The 19,736-nt window shown below is 38.2% G+C and overlaps 1 protein-coding gene across 1 annotated transcript in view; it reads left to right on the forward strand.

Annotated features, from left to right (window-relative positions):
* ttn.2 (titin, tandem duplicate 2) overlaps nucleotides 1–19,736 on the forward strand; it is a 308,270-nt gene that overhangs the window by 199,607 nt on the left and 88,927 nt on the right. Inside the window, exons 145-168 of the mRNA XM_048599205.1 lie at nucleotides 338–480; nucleotides 1,481–1,604; nucleotides 1,717–1,983; nucleotides 2,105–2,202; nucleotides 5,572–5,740; nucleotides 5,832–6,098; nucleotides 6,191–6,457; nucleotides 8,461–8,739; nucleotides 8,833–9,241; nucleotides 9,341–9,465; nucleotides 9,554–9,820; nucleotides 9,931–10,218; nucleotides 10,332–10,631; nucleotides 10,733–11,035; nucleotides 11,124–11,311; nucleotides 12,228–12,342; nucleotides 12,457–12,741; nucleotides 13,035–13,186; nucleotides 14,102–14,249; nucleotides 16,327–16,504; nucleotides 16,585–16,706; nucleotides 17,190–17,477; nucleotides 17,562–17,858; nucleotides 17,970–18,156. Of these exons, the coding sequence (XP_048455162.1) occupies nucleotides 338–480; nucleotides 1,481–1,604; nucleotides 1,717–1,983; nucleotides 2,105–2,202; nucleotides 5,572–5,740; nucleotides 5,832–6,098; nucleotides 6,191–6,457; nucleotides 8,461–8,739; nucleotides 8,833–9,241; nucleotides 9,341–9,465; nucleotides 9,554–9,820; nucleotides 9,931–10,218; nucleotides 10,332–10,631; nucleotides 10,733–11,035; nucleotides 11,124–11,311; nucleotides 12,228–12,342; nucleotides 12,457–12,741; nucleotides 13,035–13,186; nucleotides 14,102–14,249; nucleotides 16,327–16,504; nucleotides 16,585–16,706; nucleotides 17,190–17,477; nucleotides 17,562–17,858; nucleotides 17,970–18,156 (5,266 nt within the window). The remainder of the gene's footprint in view (nucleotides 1–337; nucleotides 481–1,480; nucleotides 1,605–1,716; nucleotides 1,984–2,104; nucleotides 2,203–5,571; nucleotides 5,741–5,831; nucleotides 6,099–6,190; nucleotides 6,458–8,460; nucleotides 8,740–8,832; nucleotides 9,242–9,340; nucleotides 9,466–9,553; nucleotides 9,821–9,930; nucleotides 10,219–10,331; nucleotides 10,632–10,732; nucleotides 11,036–11,123; nucleotides 11,312–12,227; nucleotides 12,343–12,456; nucleotides 12,742–13,034; nucleotides 13,187–14,101; nucleotides 14,250–16,326; nucleotides 16,505–16,584; nucleotides 16,707–17,189; nucleotides 17,478–17,561; nucleotides 17,859–17,969; nucleotides 18,157–19,736) is intronic.

The raw sequence follows: 19,736 nt of genomic DNA on the forward strand, positions 1-19,736 counted from the left end.
TTTAAAAGGGACCTAAGGGGCAACTTTTTCACGCAGAGGGTGGTGCGTGTATGGAATAAGCTGCCAGAGGAACTGGTGGAGGCTGGTAAAATTGCAACATTTAAAAAGTATCTGGATGGGTATATGAATAGGAAGGGTTTAGAGGGATATGGGCCAAATGCTGTCAATAAAATATGCAAATACAGGTTTAAAATTCCTTATTACCCTTTTAGCTAGCCTTAGTCCTCTGGATAGTTTAAATAGTTACAGTCTGCTGTGAATGCTGAAATGCATCTTGAAATTTGAAAAGCAATTTTCTTGAGATTAAACAACATACCAATCTCTTTTGCATTCAAAGCTCGAGTGATCGGTTTACTTAGACCTCTGAAGGATGTGACAGTTACTGCTGGAGATTCAGCTACCTTTGAATGTGAACTATCGTACGAAGGAATTGAAGTCCAGTGGTTCTTGAAGGACAAGTTACTTGAACCCAGTGAAAGAGTATGTTGAGGAGTATTTTGTGTTGTTTCAGAATTCTTAAAATTCACAGAGAAGTTAATTTTTTTGAGTGATATCTCATTTATATTTCAATGTGATTTACTTGCACAATTATCCTGAGATTTTATACATTATTGCCTCTGGTGGTTTGCAATTCCATTTTGGGAATTGTCTGCACCATTTCAAGAAATGATGAGTTTTTGACTAACTCATTAAATTTAAACTATTGGGCATTAAAAATCAATAAGGCTGTGCATTGAACAATGTATACTCTGCAATTTTCACTGCATGTGGAAAACAGGAATTATTTAAAATAAAATGTTGAAATACAAAAACAAGATGCTTTAGATGCTAGGAGCTTGAAATAAGAACAAGGAAATATTGAAATATTGACAAGGTTACCAGTAATTGATCTTGTAATATTCATTTTATGATCCCTTAAGAACAGCAGCCACTTATAAAATATGTATTAAAATTGACACAGTCTGTGGTGCTGAGCTGGTAATGTTATTAACTGCTATTCTTTGTAATAAGGCAAAACATGGCTAATATTCATGAGCTCCATATGAATGTGCGTGGCTGGAGCAGTAAGGAAAGAAAAATACATTAATGGAACTATTAATGCATGATTGCCAAATCCTTGAATTTGTAACACCAAACATCACTAACTTAAAAGTCCAAAATAAACCTGTTTTGCTTTCAATTATCCAAACTGTGTCCAAAAATGCAAGGATAAATTTTAGATCAAATACGGCAAGAGAAATTTAGGAAATCAAAGAATGTGCAGAAATATAATACAATTTCTTGGTATTTTGGAACAGTTGAAATGTTACAATAGATTTACAAATGTTTGATATACTCCCACTTTTTGAAAGGTGGAAAGCATAATCAGTATCAAAATGTGATTCTTGTTTCAATGAGTTATCTTTTAACTATTTTAAATATGACTTACACAGTCAAAGAGTGAATTTGCTAATAATCTAAAACACTTATTTTGGATCAGGTTGTTACCCGTTCTGAAGGCAGAGTGCACACTTTCACGCTCAGAAATGTCAAATTAGAGGAGGCTGGTGCAGTCAAACTCACTGCTAAAGACTTTGCAACATCTGCTAAACTTATCGTTAAAGGTGCGTGACGTGGCATACCAATGAAATATCAGAGTTTTTTTTCAAAAAAAATCTATATTCGACCGCATATTTTACAATTGATGTGTTAAATCTTAATTTAAATCTGATGCAGAGCCACCAGTTGAATTCACTAAACCTCTGGAGGATCAGACAGTTGAAGAAGAAGCCACTGCAGTATTGGAATGTGAGGTGTCCAGAGAGAATGCCAAAGTTATATGGCTGAAGGATGGAAAAGAAATTCATAAAACTAAGAAATATGAAATGATTGTTGATGGAAGAGTTAGAAAGCTCATTATCCATGATTGCAAGCCTGAAGATGCTAAAACATATACATGTGATGCCAAAGACTTCAAGACTTCCTGTTTCCTCACAGTGGAACGTAAGTATTTAGTGAACTTAAATCAATGGTGTACACTGTTCGTAACAAAAGCATTCAGCTCCCAAATTATTGATAAATTTGTTGCTATTTCTCTACCAATAAGATCTTGTTTCTTCCACAGCTCCTCGTGTTGAATTTATAAAGCCTTTAACTGATCTTGAGGTGAAAGAAAAAGAAGTTGCTAAATTTGTGTGTGAAGTTTCACGTGAAAATGCAAAGGTTTGCTTTTTGCTTAAATCATTATATTCATTTTATTTTGTTTTAATTTTTCTGTTATGTTGACAATTAAAACCCAATCATTTTTATTTAAGAAAAGTGATGGATTAGATAACATTACATTCCTTGCTGAGATCTATATGTTTTCACTTTTAATTCACTTGAGGTATAATGTTGCAATTGATGGGTCTTCATCGTGAAGGTAATTTCCCCATAGGCTTTCTTGTACATTGGTATTTCCCTCACTTTAGGGTCAGAAAATTATGCAGTTTCCAAAATTTCCATTCTTTCAGGGACTGCATGAATGCACAAGGTCACTGATCCTCATTTCTTCTGCCCATGTGAAGGCTATCAGTGCCAAATTGTATATGAAAGATCCCACTACAGGGCCAGGTCTGTCCTAAACCCAAACAGCCCAGCCAAGTGCCATCAATGAGCTCCCCAACCCAAAACATCTTTATCCATTCCTTTCCATATACCAACTTTAGTACCACACTTCCTGCATTAGCCTGGTACTCCCAAAGTCAGTGTGCATGTTCTGTTGTGATTCATTATCTTTATAACAGCCACAGATTTCAATTTCTTATACATGAATGCAGGGTATCATCGCCCTGTTTCTATGACCATGAGGTACTTGCACTCAAATGTGCCACGTGGTGTTTTTCAAGAGTAACCAGAAGGTCCTGAAGTTTGTAACCAATGGCACAATTTGAGATTTCTCAAGGCTGCAGTTGCATTCTGTTTTCCCTATTTGGCTTTCTGATCTTGGGCCAGACCAAAACTTGTGAATCCTGTTATCCAGTGCTAGGACTGAAAGAATTCTGAAAAGTGTTTGTTAATCGTTAAATAACACTGCTCTAGACTGTTCTTTGTTTACACCTGCATAACATTCTACAATGCTCCTCAGAATGTTATTGTGACTCATTAAGTGGAAACACTCCCTGTAAAGCAAGTCTTACATGATTGCTTCCAGGGGTTTAACAAAGAAATCAATATTTGAATTTCTTTAAAACATACATGGTTGCATCTGTCAGATTGGATGTTCGCTTTAAATTAAACACTTATAAAGAGAGAAAAAGAAAAAAAATCAGTGAAATTCTTACCAGTCCCTACTCCACTCTCACAAAACACTCTGAAGTGAACTTGCAAACCCTAGACGTGTAAAACAATCACTGAGAACAGAACAAGAAGAGAAATATTTACCTGGATCCAGTCATTAGATCAGGCCAGAATTCAGACAATTCAAACGACCCAGCTTAAACAAAAACATTTTTTTATCAACCTCTGCAAACTGATGTCTAAGTTGAAAGAGGATCATAATTTCATCAAAAAATTGTATCAGGTGTTGCCGAGCTCAGAGTCCTGTCTTTCAGTCCGCATTGTGACTATTTTGTCACCATTCTTGGGTATGTCTTATCACGGTTATAGAAAAGAAAGGCCAGGTCAGAGGTTAACAGGAACAGAAGCGTAGCTGTAATGTTACTGGGCTGGTAAGAGGCTAGAGTCATGGCCCTGCATTTCCCCAGAGTTGGGTGGTCCCAGTGCCAGAGCAGAAAGTGGAGCCCAAACGTGGGCATTGACCTAGGCACCAGAAATTAAAAGACACACCTTGCATAATGCTTCTCACTAATTGGGAAAGCTGTTCCACAGTCTTGCCAAGTAACAGTCCAATATAGGCATACACAGAGGGTCATGCGTTACAGCCAATGCCCAAGACTTCTCCATTGTTTTCCGGTGATATGTCTATCCACACCAACAGAGTAGACCCCTTGGAGGTGATGGCACAGTGATGTACAGTACTAAGCAGCCTTAAGAGTCATCAATATTGACTCTGAACTGGATGGCATCGGACAATAATAGGCCATGAAACTTCCTGCTGCATCCCAACTTTGGCCTTCCCTCAACTGAAAAAATAGTATTCTTCCATGCAGAACAGCAATTGCCAAATAAGGAAAACAGAATGCAACTGCAGCCTTGAGAAATCTCAAATTGTGCCATTGGTTACAAACTTCAGGACCTTCTGGATGCTCTTAGAAAACACCATGAGACACATTTGAGTGCAAGTACCTCATGGACATATCTAGCTAAGATCAAATTAGTGTTTCATGCAAGTTTAACCACACGTCCTTGCCTTTTGTATGTTTTACCTCATTGATAAAGTCCAGGATGCTAAATTCTTTATTAACCATGTACTCAATCTGTCCAGACACCTCCAAGGACTTTTGTTCAAATAAACCCAGGTCCCTCTGCTCCTACACTTCCTTTAATTTGTACTCTATCTTCTCTGTCCATTCTTCCTATCAAAATGAATAAGCTCATACTTCTTTGTTTGGAATTTCCTCTACCATTTGCCCATGTATTCCAAAAATCCTTGTACTTTTGAATTTCTACATGATCCTCACCAAGTTTCAAAGTTTAACATTGACTGCAAATTTTGAAATTGTGTTGCATACACCAAGGTATTCATCATTTACACCAAAAGAGCCGGCAGACCTCCTTCCATTCGATTTGGTTCATCTGATTCTCATTTACCTGCTCATATCCTTCCAATCTTATCACTCTCATTTATTTATCTAGTTTCCTACAACTGCATTTATGTTATTCACATTCTTTGCTGTGTAGACAGAAAAAATACCTTCCTGTGCATTGGGATTAAACAGAAGAGAGGTTTCTTTGTGCTGTCAAATTCAGTATCAACAATGATTATGTTGCACAGAAACTGCCCAAATACACTTATTTTTCTACTCATTTGTGGGATGTGGGTATTGCTGGCTGACCAGCGTTTCTTGCCCATCCCTAGTTGCCCTTGAGAACGCGGTGGTGAGCTGCCTTCTTGAACTGCTGCAGTCCACCTGCTGTGGGTTGACCCACAATGCCATTAGGGAGGGAATTCCAGGATTTTGACCCAGTGACAGTGAAGGAACGGCGATATATTTCCAAGTCAGGATGGTGAGTGGCTTGGAGGGCAACTTGGAGGTGCTGCCCTTGTCCTTCTAGATGGAAGTGGTTACTGGTTTGGAAGGTGCTGTCTGAGGGTCTTTGATGAATTTGAGGACCTGATCTGATTCATCTTTGCAAATATGACATCTGACCTTGACTAAAAGTTAACATGACAATTGCTGTTGCTCTATTAAGGAGATTCCAAGGACATGGGTATTTCTGTTTACACTAGTGTTGCTTTCAGTATAGATATCTATGGCACCTATGTTAACTGCTAGACTCCAATTCCTCCATTGTCAGATTTATAACAGTTCTTTCTGAGTAAATTTGAAGACAATATCTGTAGCATTTTAACATGCTTCACATGCTGTATAATAAAAACAGTTGTGCAATAATCCTGAGCAAGACATAGTAAATTTTCATTTATTTTAGGTGCGTTGGTTTAAAGATGGTGTTGAAGTAAGAAAAGGTAAAAAATATGACATTGTTGCTAAAGGAGCAGAGAGAATGCTTATCATTCACAAGAGCAGCTTTGATGATGAAGCTGAATACGAATGTGATGCAAGAACAGCTAAAACATCTGGATTGCTTACAGTTTTAGGTAATCAATCGCATGAAGCATAATTGAAGTACATTCAGAAATACATTTTTATTTATACATCTGTATTCATATACAATGCTTTGTTTTGCAGAAGAGGATGCTTTCTTTACAAAGAACCTGGTAAATGCTGAAGTTATTGAAACAAACAATATTAAATTGATTTGTGAAGTTTCTAAACCAACTGCTGAAGTCACATGGTACAAGGGAGATAAAGAATTGCCTGAAATTGGTCGATATGAACAGCTTACAGATGGCAAAAAACGAATTTTAGTAATTCAGAACACTAATCCAGATGATGCTGGTGAATATAACTGCAGACTCCGAACTGCTCGGACCTCATGTGAACTTCAAGTTCATGGTATGTAACGTGATCAATTCTGATATGAGTTTGTTTTTACAGCCAGGCCTTAATTTTATCCAATGTAATTTATCCTCTTAATTTAATTGCAGAGTTGGCACCAGAGTTTATTTCTAGACCACAAAATCTGGAGGTAGTAGAAGGAGACAAAGCAGAGTTTGTCTGTTCAGTATCAAAAGAGGCCTATGAAGTGAAATGGTTTAGAGGTGATAAAGAGCTGAAATCAGATGATAAATATGAAATCATATCTGATGGCAAAAAGCGAGTGCTCGTTATAAAGGACTCCATACCAAAGGATGAAGGAACTTATGCTGCCATGATTGGTACCTCAAGAGCACCAGCAGAACTGACAGTTATTGGTAGGTCATACAAACTAAATTATTTGCGTATAAAAGCTAGCATGAAAACTGACAGCAAATTAAGCATTGTATGCACGCCGTCAAATCACATTGACTGTTGCTGAAAAGAGAGACAAGTTGTCGAATCCATTCATCTTGCGCCCATCAGGACAAAAGCAAGAATGGGGAAGTTTCAAATGGCCATAACAACTAATACCACAGAAGAAAAGGAACTCTTATACATAAGGGTTTTAACTCCTGTCATATCACAAAATTGTTATGGCACAGAAGTTGGCCATTCAGCCCATCATGTCTGCACTGGATCTTTAACCTAGCCCCAATCCCCTGATATTTTTCCCTCATACCCATGCGTACTATTTCTGTCCAAATAATTATCCAATCTAATCACCTTGCAAAAGGTAGAACTGTAATGTCTGGGATGGTTGACATTGCTGCCAGTTCATTAGCTCCACCAAATCTCCTGCTGAGTTGCCTAGACATTTGTCCAAAACAGGCTGAAGTAACCATTTCCGATGGGGATTGGTTAATTCAATTAGCTAGATGGCTAGTAATTAGTTTAGAAAAATACCAACAACATGGGTTCCATTTCCATTCCACTGGAGGTAGACTTGGAACCTGCCTCATCACCTGGTCCCTAACAATGGAAGGAAATGGCAAGTCACCACTGACAAAAAGTGCCATAAGATTGGCTCAGGATAAAGCATCAGCAGATGAGCTAAGGGCTTCGTTTTGGCACTCATGTCAGGACAGTTTCACATACAGAATTGTAATTTAATGTCACTGCCTGATGGGCAGTATTGTGAAGCACACTCTGTTTAATTTTCTCTGCAGTCTAGCAAAAGATGGCCAGTACATATTTTAGTCATACTCCTGTAGCTACACATGACCCAACCCCTCCCCTAGAGATTTCTGTACACCCTGGCCAAATTGTTCCCGGCTGGATTGTTAACTGACCTAGTGCCCAAACCACGTGATCTGCAATGGGATAGCTATTTAGGGTTTGCTATAATCACTGTCTACATCTTAATAAAATTGAGTCCTGGAAGTGAACACGATCAGATTCATGTAGATGTTTACAACACAGGGGGAGGCCATTCAGCCCATGGTATCTGTGCTGATCAACAAAGATCTGATTACACTAATCTCATTTTCCAGCTCTCAGCCCACAGCCCTGAAGAAACTGGCAATGTAAGCGAATATCACAATACTGCTGGCCAGACAATTTTTATATTTGGTCATGGGTATCGCTGGCTGGACCAGCATTTATTGCCCATCCCTCACTGCCCTATTTGAAGAAGGTAGTGAGCTGCTTTCTTTAACTGCTACTGGCCTTGCATTGTAGGGATGTCTATAGTGCCATTAGGAAAGGAATTTCAGGATTTTGACCTAACTACAGTCAACTGCAAGGTTTCTGAAATCTTCTTCAATGTAAACCTCCCAGCTTTATGGAAGTATTCTTTAAGGTGTTCTTTCCCCTTCATTGCCTTGTCAATAATTCAAGATTTGCAAACATCTAGCAAGCACGTCTGTTTTAATTTTAACCAAAAGAGCTGCGGATGCTGGAAATCAGAAGCAAAAACCGAAATTGCTGGAAAAACTCAGCGGGTATGGCAGCATCTGTGGAGAGAAATCAGAGTTAACATTTTGGATCCAGTGATCCTTCCACAGAACTCAGTTGCATCCAAAGATGCTGCCAGACCTGCTGAGCTTTTCCAGCATTTTCTGTTTTTGTTTCTGTTTCTGCAAATGGGAATTAATGGGTTAAGGTAAGCAGCAGGTTTCTTGTCATGTTTTTCTTTTATTGTCTTTGGTATTGAAAATTAGTTTCAGGTTTGAATATGACCCATCCTAGCCCATGTTGGGAAATATCACTTCGATTACTAATGTGACTTACCCTTAATGTTAACATTGAGGGAATAATTGCTTTTTACAAGTAGGTAACTACATGTAAATATATTTAAACTGAAACTTATTGTTCTGAATAAACTTGTTTTCTTTCTCAGAACGTCTTAGGATAATAACTCCTATCAAAGACCAGGTAGCCACAGAAGGACAAGAAATTGTATTTAATTGTGAAGTGAACACCGAAGGTGCCAGAGCCAAGTGGTTTAAAAATGAAGAAACTATCTTTGATAGTCCAAAATATATTATGCTCCAGAAAGGTTTAGTCTTTACTCTCAGAATCAGAAATTCACTGAATGATGATCAAGGAAAGTACACCATTGCACTCACAAATAATAGAGGAGAATATGCACAATGTTCAGCAACATTACAAGTAGAAGGTAAATACTTTTCCTTGAATGTTAGACAGCTATACAAACATAATGCAAGTAAAGTGGTGTAAGTATTTTCCTCTTTTCTTCTAATTTAATCAGAGGAAGAACTGAAAATCATTGAGCCTCTTGAAGATTGTGAAACAGTGGAGAAGAAGTCTGTCACCTTCTGCTGCAAAGTGAACCGTGAAAATGCGACTTTAAAATGGATGAAAAATGGGGAAGAAATTACATTGGACAAACGATTTCTGTACAAAATTGACAAGAAAAAGCATTCTCTTCTAATTAGAAACTGCACATTCAAAGACGAAGGTGAATACACTGTAATTGCTGGAAAAGACAAATCAGTTGCAGAACTTTTTATCACAGAAGCACCAACAGATTTCATCGAACATATTCAAGATCAGACTGTAATTGAGTTTGAAGATGCTATCTTTGAATGTCAATTATCGAAAGAAAAGGCTGCAGTAAAATGGTACAGGAATGGCAGAGAACTCAGAGAAAACAAAAAGTATGTTTCAGTTTATTTTCTTTGTTAAAACAAAAACTGTCATTCATCAAAGTTTCATATAGAACACATGTATATATCATAATCTTATTGTATTGCCAGGTATCAGTTTGAAAAAGATGGTAGTTTGCACAGACTTATTATAAGGGAATGTCGACCAGAAGATGAGTGTGAATATTCCTGTGGTGTTGAAGAAAGACGTTCAAGGGCTCGACTATTTGTTGAAGGCAAGTACTGATTTAGAAAAACAAGTGTACTGCACCAATTTTTAAAAATCAGAAAATGCAAGGCTAGTTATTATTTTTCTCTTTCCAGAAATCCCAGTTGAGATAATCAGACCGCCACTAGATATTTTTGAGGCCCCGGAATCAGATGTTATTTTTGAAGCTGAATTAAACAAAGACAAAGTTGAAGTCAAATGGCTGAGACATAATATGATAATTGTTCAGGGTGATAAACATCAAATGATGAGTGAAGGAAAGGTCCATCGTTTGCAGGTTTGCAACATTAAACCACGTGATCAGGGTGAATACAGATTCGTTGCCAAGGATAAAGATGCGAGAGCTAAACTGGAACTTGCAGGTATGCTAGTTTGAACACTTTGAGCATTTTTGAGAAATATTTCATTTTCTATCACTGTTTGCACTCCAGAGATTTGACATATATTTGACTTTTCAATCTTCTCATTGTAGCGGTGCCAGTAATCCAGGTGACAGATCTGAACCTTGTAATTGATGCTGGAAAACCATTCACAATGACACTTCCATATGATTCTTACCCAAGAGGTGAAGCTGAGTGGTTCAGGGAAGACCGTACCACTTCTGATTATGTCAGTCTGCCCAAACGGAACATTCATACAACTGCAGATACCACTACTTATAGACTTTTTGATCCAAAGAGAACTGACAGAGGAAGATACAAAATTATTATTCGTAATAAACACGGAAAGGGTGAAGCATTTATAAACCTGGATGTCATTGGTAAGCATTCTTTGTTATGCATACATTCTATAATTATTGTGCTAGAAAAACTTTTCTTAAAATACCTTCTAAAATGCATTTCCTAAAATAATAACTTCTTTGCCGATTTACAGACGTGCCAGGCCCAGTCCAGAATTTGAAAGTTATAGATACTAGTGATGGTGAGGTCAGTCTCGCTTGGGATGAACCTGAGACTGATGGTGGCAGCAGAATCATTGGCTATGTTGTAGAACGTCGTGATGTATTGCGCAAAACGTGGACCTTAGTTACTGATCATGCAGACAATACTGAATTTACAGTGACTGGTCTCCAAAAAGGAGTAGAGTATCTATTCCGCATCAGTGCAAGGAACAGAATAGGTACCGGTGAACCTGTGGAAACTGAGACACCCGTTGAAGCTAAGAATAAGTTTGGTAAGTACCTAACCATATTTAATTACTAGCTAAAATTATTGATTCCAAATTATTTCTGTGGATCAGTACACAAGATAACAAAAAGTATCCTTTTCTATCAGATGTACCTGATGCACCATTGAATGTCCAAGTGAAAGATGTGAACAAATTTGGTGCCACCATTACTTGGGAACCACCAGAATATGATGGAGGGGCAGAAATCACTAATTATGTTATTGAATTACGCGACCGAACCTCTGTCAAATGGGAACCAGCTATGACTACTAAAGCCGATGAACTCACTGCTCAGCTGAATGATGTAGTCGAAAACAGAGAATATATATTCCGTGTCAGAGCAGAAAACAAAGCAGGTGTAGGAAAACCCAGCTCAGCTTCACGTCCTGTGAAGATCATGGATCCAATATGTTAGTATCTTTTCAAAAATGTGTTTTTATAAGAAATGCTTTCCAGTTTTTAAATTAGTACATTTACGAACTGATTTTCCTTCTGTAGCCAAGCCAAGTCCACCCATTGAATTTGCCTCATCAAATCAAACCAAAGGATCTGTGCAGTTGAAATGGGAACCTCCGCTTAAAGATGGGGGAAGTCCAGTACTGGGCTACATCATCGAGCGACGTGAAGAAGACTCAGACAAATGGACTCCCTGTAACATAAGACTTGTTCCTGAAACAACATTCAAGGTTATTAGTTTTTTTTGAATCTACAAACACATTTGCGTTGACTTACTGAGGGCTAAAGGCAACTGTTGGTCCAGTGTAATTTTAGGACACAATTCAGTGATTGTCAGCTGCTGCTGAACACTGGTCCCTCAACACCTCTTCTTCCCAGATTTCTGACACATGTAACTGTGCATTGATCTGTAGCTGCAACATCGTACATAGCATTGGCCTAACTGATAAGTCATATGGGTGTTTTGGAATCAAGAATAAGCTTCCTCTTTACATGATTATGCATAAGACAACATTTGCTTCATTTAATCTTGCAGAATAATATGTGGAATTTAAAAATAAGTTATTCTTCAGCTGTGAACAACCTCATTGCTCATTTCCTTTGCACATCCCTGTTTGCTGAGATGGTAGTGAATCAACCAGATGATGTAGGACAAGTGTGATATTTAGGCCAGACCAAGTTTGGGTTTCAGGAAATCATTCAATTAGGAATGCAAATTTGCAGGATTTTCTGTACGCTGGATGTAGGTCACAGAACTTTGAGTAAATTGAGATTTGTTGAGCATGGACTTCAGCGGCCTGAAGAAATGAGGCCCTGGTGTATTAAAAGTACTTGCAACAATTTTATTAGTGATAGAGGATATTAAGGAAGACAAGATAGGAATCAGACTGCAGACTCCAAGTGGAAGTGAGTGTATGTCGAAATAGGAAAAGAGTTGAATATTGATAACGTTTGAAGAATGAATGGAACTATAAAGATGATGGGGAAGGTTGATCAGAGTCAAACTTAGGTTTTTAAGATGAGTTTTGCTAGATACGTATGAGTCTTCAACATATGGTCTTATACTTGCTGATGGCTGGGAAAAATGTTCTAAGAATACTAGTACTTTTTTTGATATTGCATCTGTTTTAATTTTTGACATTACAGGTTACTGGTCTGAAGAAAGGAGTAAAATATTATTATAGGGTATCTGCTGAGAATGCAGCAGGGGTTTCAGATCCTGCTGATACTCTTGGACCACTTACAGCTGATGATCCTCATGGTAATGAATCTCCTTTTCTAAATAAGAATGCATTACAGGCTACGAAACTGAGTTTCTTTTTAAATTATGACAGCTTGTGTAACTTTTTAAGATGGCTTACATTTTCTATTTTAGTGGCTCCTACCTTTGACTTGAGAGCATTCAAAGATGGGCTTGAGGTCATTGTTCCGGAACCATTGAAGATTCGTATTCCTATCTCTGGCTACCCCATACCCATTGCAAAATGGGCTTTCAAAGATAAACCCCTTGAAAGCAATGATCGTGTGAAGATGGAGACAACGGCAACATATACGCAACTGTTCATTTCTCCCAGTGAGCGTCCCGACAAGGGACTGTATAAATTGACACTGGAAAATGATGTGTCATCTGTCACGGGAGAAATTGATGTAAATGTAATTCGTAAGTATCTGAATATTTTCAGAACACAGTACTCTAATCATTTCAAAATGATTCTACAGGAGCTTCCACATACAGTAAATCTTTAACATTTAAACATTCCAACATGAAAGTTCAAAGAAGTAAATGAAAATATAATCAAAGGGATGAGTTAGCGGAGGTTTTCAAAGATGGAACAGAGAAGCAGAGATACAGCCTAAAGTGGATTAAGAGAAGAAAGAAGTTAGTGACAAGGATTTCAACATAAAACAATAAAGCTGTAAGGTATAATATACTTTGTTGTTATAACTTCACAGAGCGCCCAAGTGCACCAAATGACTTTAAAGTGTCAGAAATTGGTAGAAGTACAGTATATTTGATCTGGGAGCTACCAGATGATGATGGTGGAAGTCCAATCACTGGATATCTTATTGAAAAACGTGAAATTAACCGCAAGACCTGGACCAAAGTAAGTCATGAACCATGCTAATCACAAATTTACCTTTGATATGAACCCATAAGTATCAAGCTAATGGTTCAAAAATTGTAAGCTTTTTTCATTAAAGTTATGAATTTAGGCTGGAAACAAAGTAATTGTTACCTCCCAGGAAAAATAATATTGTAATCCAGAAGTGCACAAATTGAGATATTGATGGAAACAAGCAAGAAAAGATCTACTCAGATGTCAGTTCACAGGTAGCTCCATTATTGCTATGTCAGCTTTACCCATTGCAATATTGAGGTCAATCCTGTGTCAGTACCTTTCTGTACCATAAGGCTTCAGTGCAGATTTAAGCATTTTTATTCAGATTCATTTTCGAAATTTTCTGTTTTCTTTCTGAGTCTTGTTCTGTTTTCTTTCCTTGGAAATACTCATTTTGCTGGCACTACAGAGAGAGAGAGAGAAAAAGAAGTTTGTTAGGCCTATATCCTCTTAAGTTTGTTCGAGAATTTCCAATATTCTTCATTTCAGCCTATAATCAGGTAAATCTCAAAGTGAGGTAGGAGGGGCTATTAACAGCCTACTTGCATCAATTTCCTGTCCATCTAATGGAAAGGTGCGTGATGACACTGGCTTGTATTCCACACTGAAATTAAAGTGGTGTCAGCAGTTCAAACAGTAAAATCAGAGACTATCCTTGCCCCTTATTGAATCTTTGGTCTGGAATTCTTCTATAGCCATACACCAATACCCCTCAAGGGCCAGTACTGGGTTTGCAGTTATTATAAAGCTACCCAGAAAGCAACAGTGGCTCTTCAATCTATTGTACATCATCTACAGAGGAAGAAAATAGGATTTGGCTGTATTTGACAGGAGCAATAGCAATATTTCTATTAATGTTTGTTATGTTTTTGATGATTCATCATATTTTGTGCTTTCTAGGTAATTGATCGACTGCAAGATTTAGAATTCTCTGTCCCAGACCTCTTCCACGGAAAAGACTATCTGTTTAAAGTTGCTGCCTGTAACAAATGCGGCCCAGGGGAACCTGCATATATTGATGAACCTGTTAATGTGTCTGCACCAGCAAGTAAGTATTCATCATATATACTGAATCTTAAAGTACTTTTTTTTGGAAATGGAGTCAAATAGATCAACTTGGTTTCATTTTAAATGCATGCAGTACAGTTCCTCTTGAAATATTTCATAATGCACCACTACTCGCATGCTAAAATATATTATGTTGATAAATTCATAGAGAAACAAGCCGCGATCTTTCTGAGAGTGATTCAACAAGCAATTATATGTAAGAGCTATCAAGTGATTTATATTGAAGATATTACTTTACCCATTCTCTATATTTAATCCCTAACCTGGATTGCCTCTCGTCTTTATCAGTTATTATCTCTGTGGGGTGGTACCAGGGAGAACCCTGGGTTCCTCAGTGCTGGGATGAAACTTCCATCATGCCCTTATTTTACCATTTTGGACTCCTTTCCTTGCTTGTTTACATCTTTGTCTCTGCAGACATCTACCAGGAAGCCAGTCAAATGATCCTCAAAATGCTTCAGCACTTGTAACAGTCCCTTGAATTGTGGCAGTATTCCCACCATGAACCTGCTTTAATCTCATTCAGGAAATTAGTTTTGGGTTCCAGTGGTGATGATGGATGGAACAAAAGTCATACCTCACCAGAACACCGACACTGGAAGGACAATCCCATCCTTTATTTAGGGTGGCGTGGTGGCTCAGTGGTTAGCACTGCTGCCTCACCGCACCAGCGACCTGGGTTCAATCCCAGCTTGGGTGACTGACTGTGTGGAGTTTGCATGGTTTCCCCATGTCAGCCTGGGTTTGCTCCCACAGTCCAGAGATGTGCAGGTTAGCTGGACTGACTATGCTAAATTGCCCATAGTGTCCAGGGATGACCGGGTTAGGTGGATTATACATGGGAAATGCAGGGTTACAGGGACAAGGTTGGGGGAGTGGGTCTGAGTGGGATGCTCTTCGGAGAATCAGTGTGACTCAATGGGCCAAATGGCCTGCTTCCACACTGTAGGGATTCTAATTAAATTGAATTTTGTGGTTTATATAAATGATTTGGATGTAAACTTGGAGGTATGGTTAGTTTGCAGATGACACTAAAATTGGAGGGGTAGTGGACAGCGAAGAAGGTTACCTCTGAGTACAATGGGTTCTTGATCAGATGAGCCAATGGGCTGAGGAGTGGCAGATGGAGTTTAATTTAGATAAATGTGAGGTGCTGCATTTTGGGAAGGCAAATCAGGGCAGGACTAATACTCTTAATGGTAAGGTCCCGGGGGGTGTTGCTGAACAAAGAGACCTTGGAGAGCAGGTTCATAGTTCCTTGAAAGTGGAATCGTAGGTAGATAGGATAGTGAAGAAGGTATGGTTTGGTATGTTTGTCTTTATTGGTCAGTGCGTATAGGAGTTGGGAGGTCATGTTGCGGCTGTACAGGACATAGGGTAGGCCACTATTGGAGTATCACATGCAATTCTGGTCTCCCTCCAATAGGAAGCATGTTGTGAAACAAGAAAGGGTTCAGAAAAGATTTACAAAGATATTGCCAGGGTTGGAGCATTTGAGCTACAGGGAGAGGCTGAATAGTTGGAGCTATTTTGCCTGATGCATTGGAGGGTGAGGGGTGACCTTATAGAGGTTTATAAAATCATGAGGGGCATGGATAAGTCAAATAGACGAGGTCTTTTCTCCTGGGGTAGTGGAGTCCAAAACTAGAGGGCATAGGTTTAAGGTGAGAGGGGAAAGACATAAAAGGGACCTAAGGGACAATATTTTCATGCAGAGGGTGGTGCATGTATGGAATGAGCTGCAACAGGAAGTGGGGATGGCTGTTATGATTACAACATTTAAAAGACATCTGGATGGGTATATGAATACCCAAAGGGAATAGGGTTTAGAGGCATATGGGCCAAATGCTGGCAAATGGGACTAGCTTTATATAGGATATCTGGTTAGCATGGACAAGTTGGACCAAAGGGTCTATTTCCGTGTTGTATGTCTCTATGACTCCAAATGACCTGTTTTATCATTAATTATGCATTGATTTAGATCCAAATAAGTATGCTTTAATTATGTTTTTAACATTTTTGAACTCAAGATTTTTATTTGTAATTCTACGTTATAGCTGTTCCAGATCCACCAGAAAATGTTAGATGGAGAAATCCATCTGCCAGTGGAATTACCCTTACATGGGAACCACCAAAATATGATGGAGGGTCAAGAATTAAAGGATATTTAGTAGAAAAGTGCCAACGTGGTGCTGAAAAGTGGGAGCCATGCGGAGATCCAGTTAATGAATTGAGGTTAGTTACATACCTACTTTTCGAGTATTTACTATAAATGGTACATCATAAATGCTAAAACTGGTCATTTTGTTGAATAGGTTCGAAGTGAAAAATCTCAATGAAGGGGAATGGTATTCTTACCGTGTTAAAGCCTTGAACAGACAAGGTGCCAGCAAACCAAGTAAACCCACAGATGATATACAAGCAATTGATCCAAAAGGTACATTATTCCTGAGCTAAATTATTTTTTCATAACACATTTTTGCTAAACCTAAGCTTTATTAAAAGATTACAATTCTGCCGTAAGTATCATCAGATTTAATTCACAAATATGCACGTTACGTTAAGCATTGCCAATTTTGCAAATTGAGCTAGTCTGTAAGAAAATAGAACAAGTAATTAAGTGACTTATTGTAATGAATACTCTTACAGCTGAATTGCTTTGTTAAATCAAGTGGGATTATGCAACTACACAGAATATCATAGACAATTCTAATTTGCTGATTAATTTATATTAATATCTGGGGACTTGGAAAAGCCACAAATCAGGTGCACAATTTTCATGCATGATTCTACAACCAACAATCGATCAAATGTGGTTTCACAACAGAAGCAAAGTTTAACTGAATTAAACCTGTAATTTCCCTTTAAAGTGCATCATGTTTGAACTAAATTAATAACATGCTTTTTCTTTCCTCAACAGAGGCTCCAGAGATTCAGCTTGATGTTAAACTGCTTGCTGGCATTACTGTGAAAGCTGGAACAAAGATTGAGCTCCCAGCTTTTATCTCTGGCAAACCTGATCCTAGAATTACTTGGACAAAAGCTGATTACATTCTGAAGCCTGACGACAGAATAACAATTGAGACAAAACCTGGTCATTCCACTGTGACAATCACAAATACCACAAGGAGCGACAGTGGTCCCTATATTATCGAGGCAGTAAACACTAGCGGCCGTGCCACTGCTGTTGTTGAAGTCAATATTCTAGGTAGCTAAAATGCTCTTATTAAACTTATCTTATTCTTGCAATAAATAAATTCACTGAAACTCATATTATTTCTTTTATTTACAGACAAACCTGGACCACCAGCTGCATTTGATATCACTGATATCACAAATGAGAGCTGCGTCTTGACATGGAATCCACCGAGAGATGATGGTGGTTCACACATTACCAATTATATTGTGGAATGTAAAGCAGGGACTAGTGAAATATGGAACAAGCTGTCATCAACTATTAAAGAAACTAAATTCAAAGCAACACACCTCACACCATTAAAAGAATATACATTCAGAATCCGTGCTGAAAACATGTATGGCATCGGAGAACCAACTCAGCATGTTCCAATTATTGCTAAATATGCTTTTGGTATGGAAGAACATTATTTTTACATCATAATTCTAACATTTGTTACATAATTTTTACATAATATGCTGTTTAGATTTTCTAAACACCCTTGGAAATATGATTGTATATTAGATCCACCTGGTCCTCCAACACGTCTGCAAGGCTCAGATATTGCCAAGGATTCACTGACATTGACATGGTCCGAACCAGAGGAAGATGGTGGTAGCCCAATCACTGGATATTATGTTGAAAGATATGATCCAGAAACTGACAAATGGGTTAAATGCAACAAGATACCTGTTAAAGACACAAATTTCAGGTATTTATGACAATGACAATTTATAAATGAACCATGTTTTGAAAAGTTCAGCAATATGTTTTGATATCTGTGATATCTAGACTGATGATTTGATTAGAAATCTCCTGTTGCATTCTTCGTGGTGAAAGGTATGAAACTAAAACTTCTTTCACCTTGTTCCATATTCTAAACTCATTCTGACTCACACTTATCGATTTGTTTATGCACCCCAATTTAAAGGGAACACAGATATTGTGCCATTCATGTCGTGAAGCTGGGACCGCACAAGGGAAACCAGGGCCGAGAGGTTGGGTATAATCTTAATTTCAAGGCCACATGACCATAAATTCTCCGTGTCACTTGACCAAATCCACTACCCAACCAGAGCCAAGGTAGAAGCCAGAATTTATTGGCCTCCTGCACCTCCTGGCCCAGATGGAACCTGAAATTGAATCTAATTACTTACTCTCTTCTAGCCCATGTTTCTCCTCCCAGATGGTCTGACTTGATTGAAAAGCTAACAATGCTTCCTTGTTCAAACCTCCAACTAATGGTGCAGCTGGACTGCATATTTAAAGCAAAATGCTGCATAACCTGCCAACTGAAAATCTTGTTCCTGGAGTGGAGAACAAATGCTAGTCCCAGGAACAGGAATTGTTATCCAGAGCTATGGAGAGCAACAAAGAGTAGGGTCTTGAATGAGGAGTAAATGAAGCCAGAGATCTGGCTGTGGAGCAATAAGAAACTATCTTAGTGCCTGAAGGAAATATAGCTTGGGAAAAAAAAGCTTTTCGGTTTTGCTTGTTTATTTAGAAGCATTATACAGTTTTTTTGTTTTCCATCTCCAAAACAGCTGCTTAATCAAAAATAATTCAAGAATCCAAAAATAATCCATGATTTACTTACTATAATACCAGCTTTTTTTTCAAAAATCACTCTACCTTGCCTCTTCCAATTTCATCCCTTGCAATAAGTGTGAGGAGCTCGGAGTTATTAATGTCACAAAGATTGAGATTCAACTAGTTTTGTCTCATGCCCTATCCTTTGGAACAAAATTTCCCAAAGATTTCCTACTGCCCTGGAGTCACGTTTTTCTTTAGATTGTATCCCATCTTCTCTCTTCCACCTAATCTTGTCCACCTCCAGCTCTCTTGATTCTGTTCCAACAATACTGTTCGCAACTCACTGTCTGTTATGGGAAATTTAGATTTCTAGGCTCTAAGAGTTAAATAATATTTCCATAGTTCGATTGTAAAAACCTATAGTGAGTCTCCCACAGTCAATTATCTAAAAATCAAACCAACACTGCTCTTACTGGGTCCCATGTTAACTGACATTTTGAATAGTTCCTTCTTCTCGGATAACATCCCAAACCCCCTTTACATCCAGCATTATCTCTCCTCTCCTCAAAAAAACCTTTTCTTGACACCTCTAATCTTGAAAATTATTGTTCCTTCCCTTTCTGCTCCAAGGTTCTTGGAAGTATCAACTCTGTGCCTGATTTTCATGTTTGAATCTCTCCAATCAGGTACCTGAAATGGCCCTTATTAGAGATACAAATGCTGTTTTTTATGAATGTGGTCACCTGCCCATCTCATCAC

Source organism: Rhincodon typus, chromosome 7 (genome assembly GCF_021869965.1).
Source record: "Rhincodon typus isolate 14 chromosome 7, sRhiTyp1.1, whole genome shotgun sequence".
In the NCBI taxonomy this organism is placed as follows: domain Eukaryota; kingdom Metazoa; phylum Chordata; class Chondrichthyes; order Orectolobiformes; family Rhincodontidae; genus Rhincodon; species Rhincodon typus.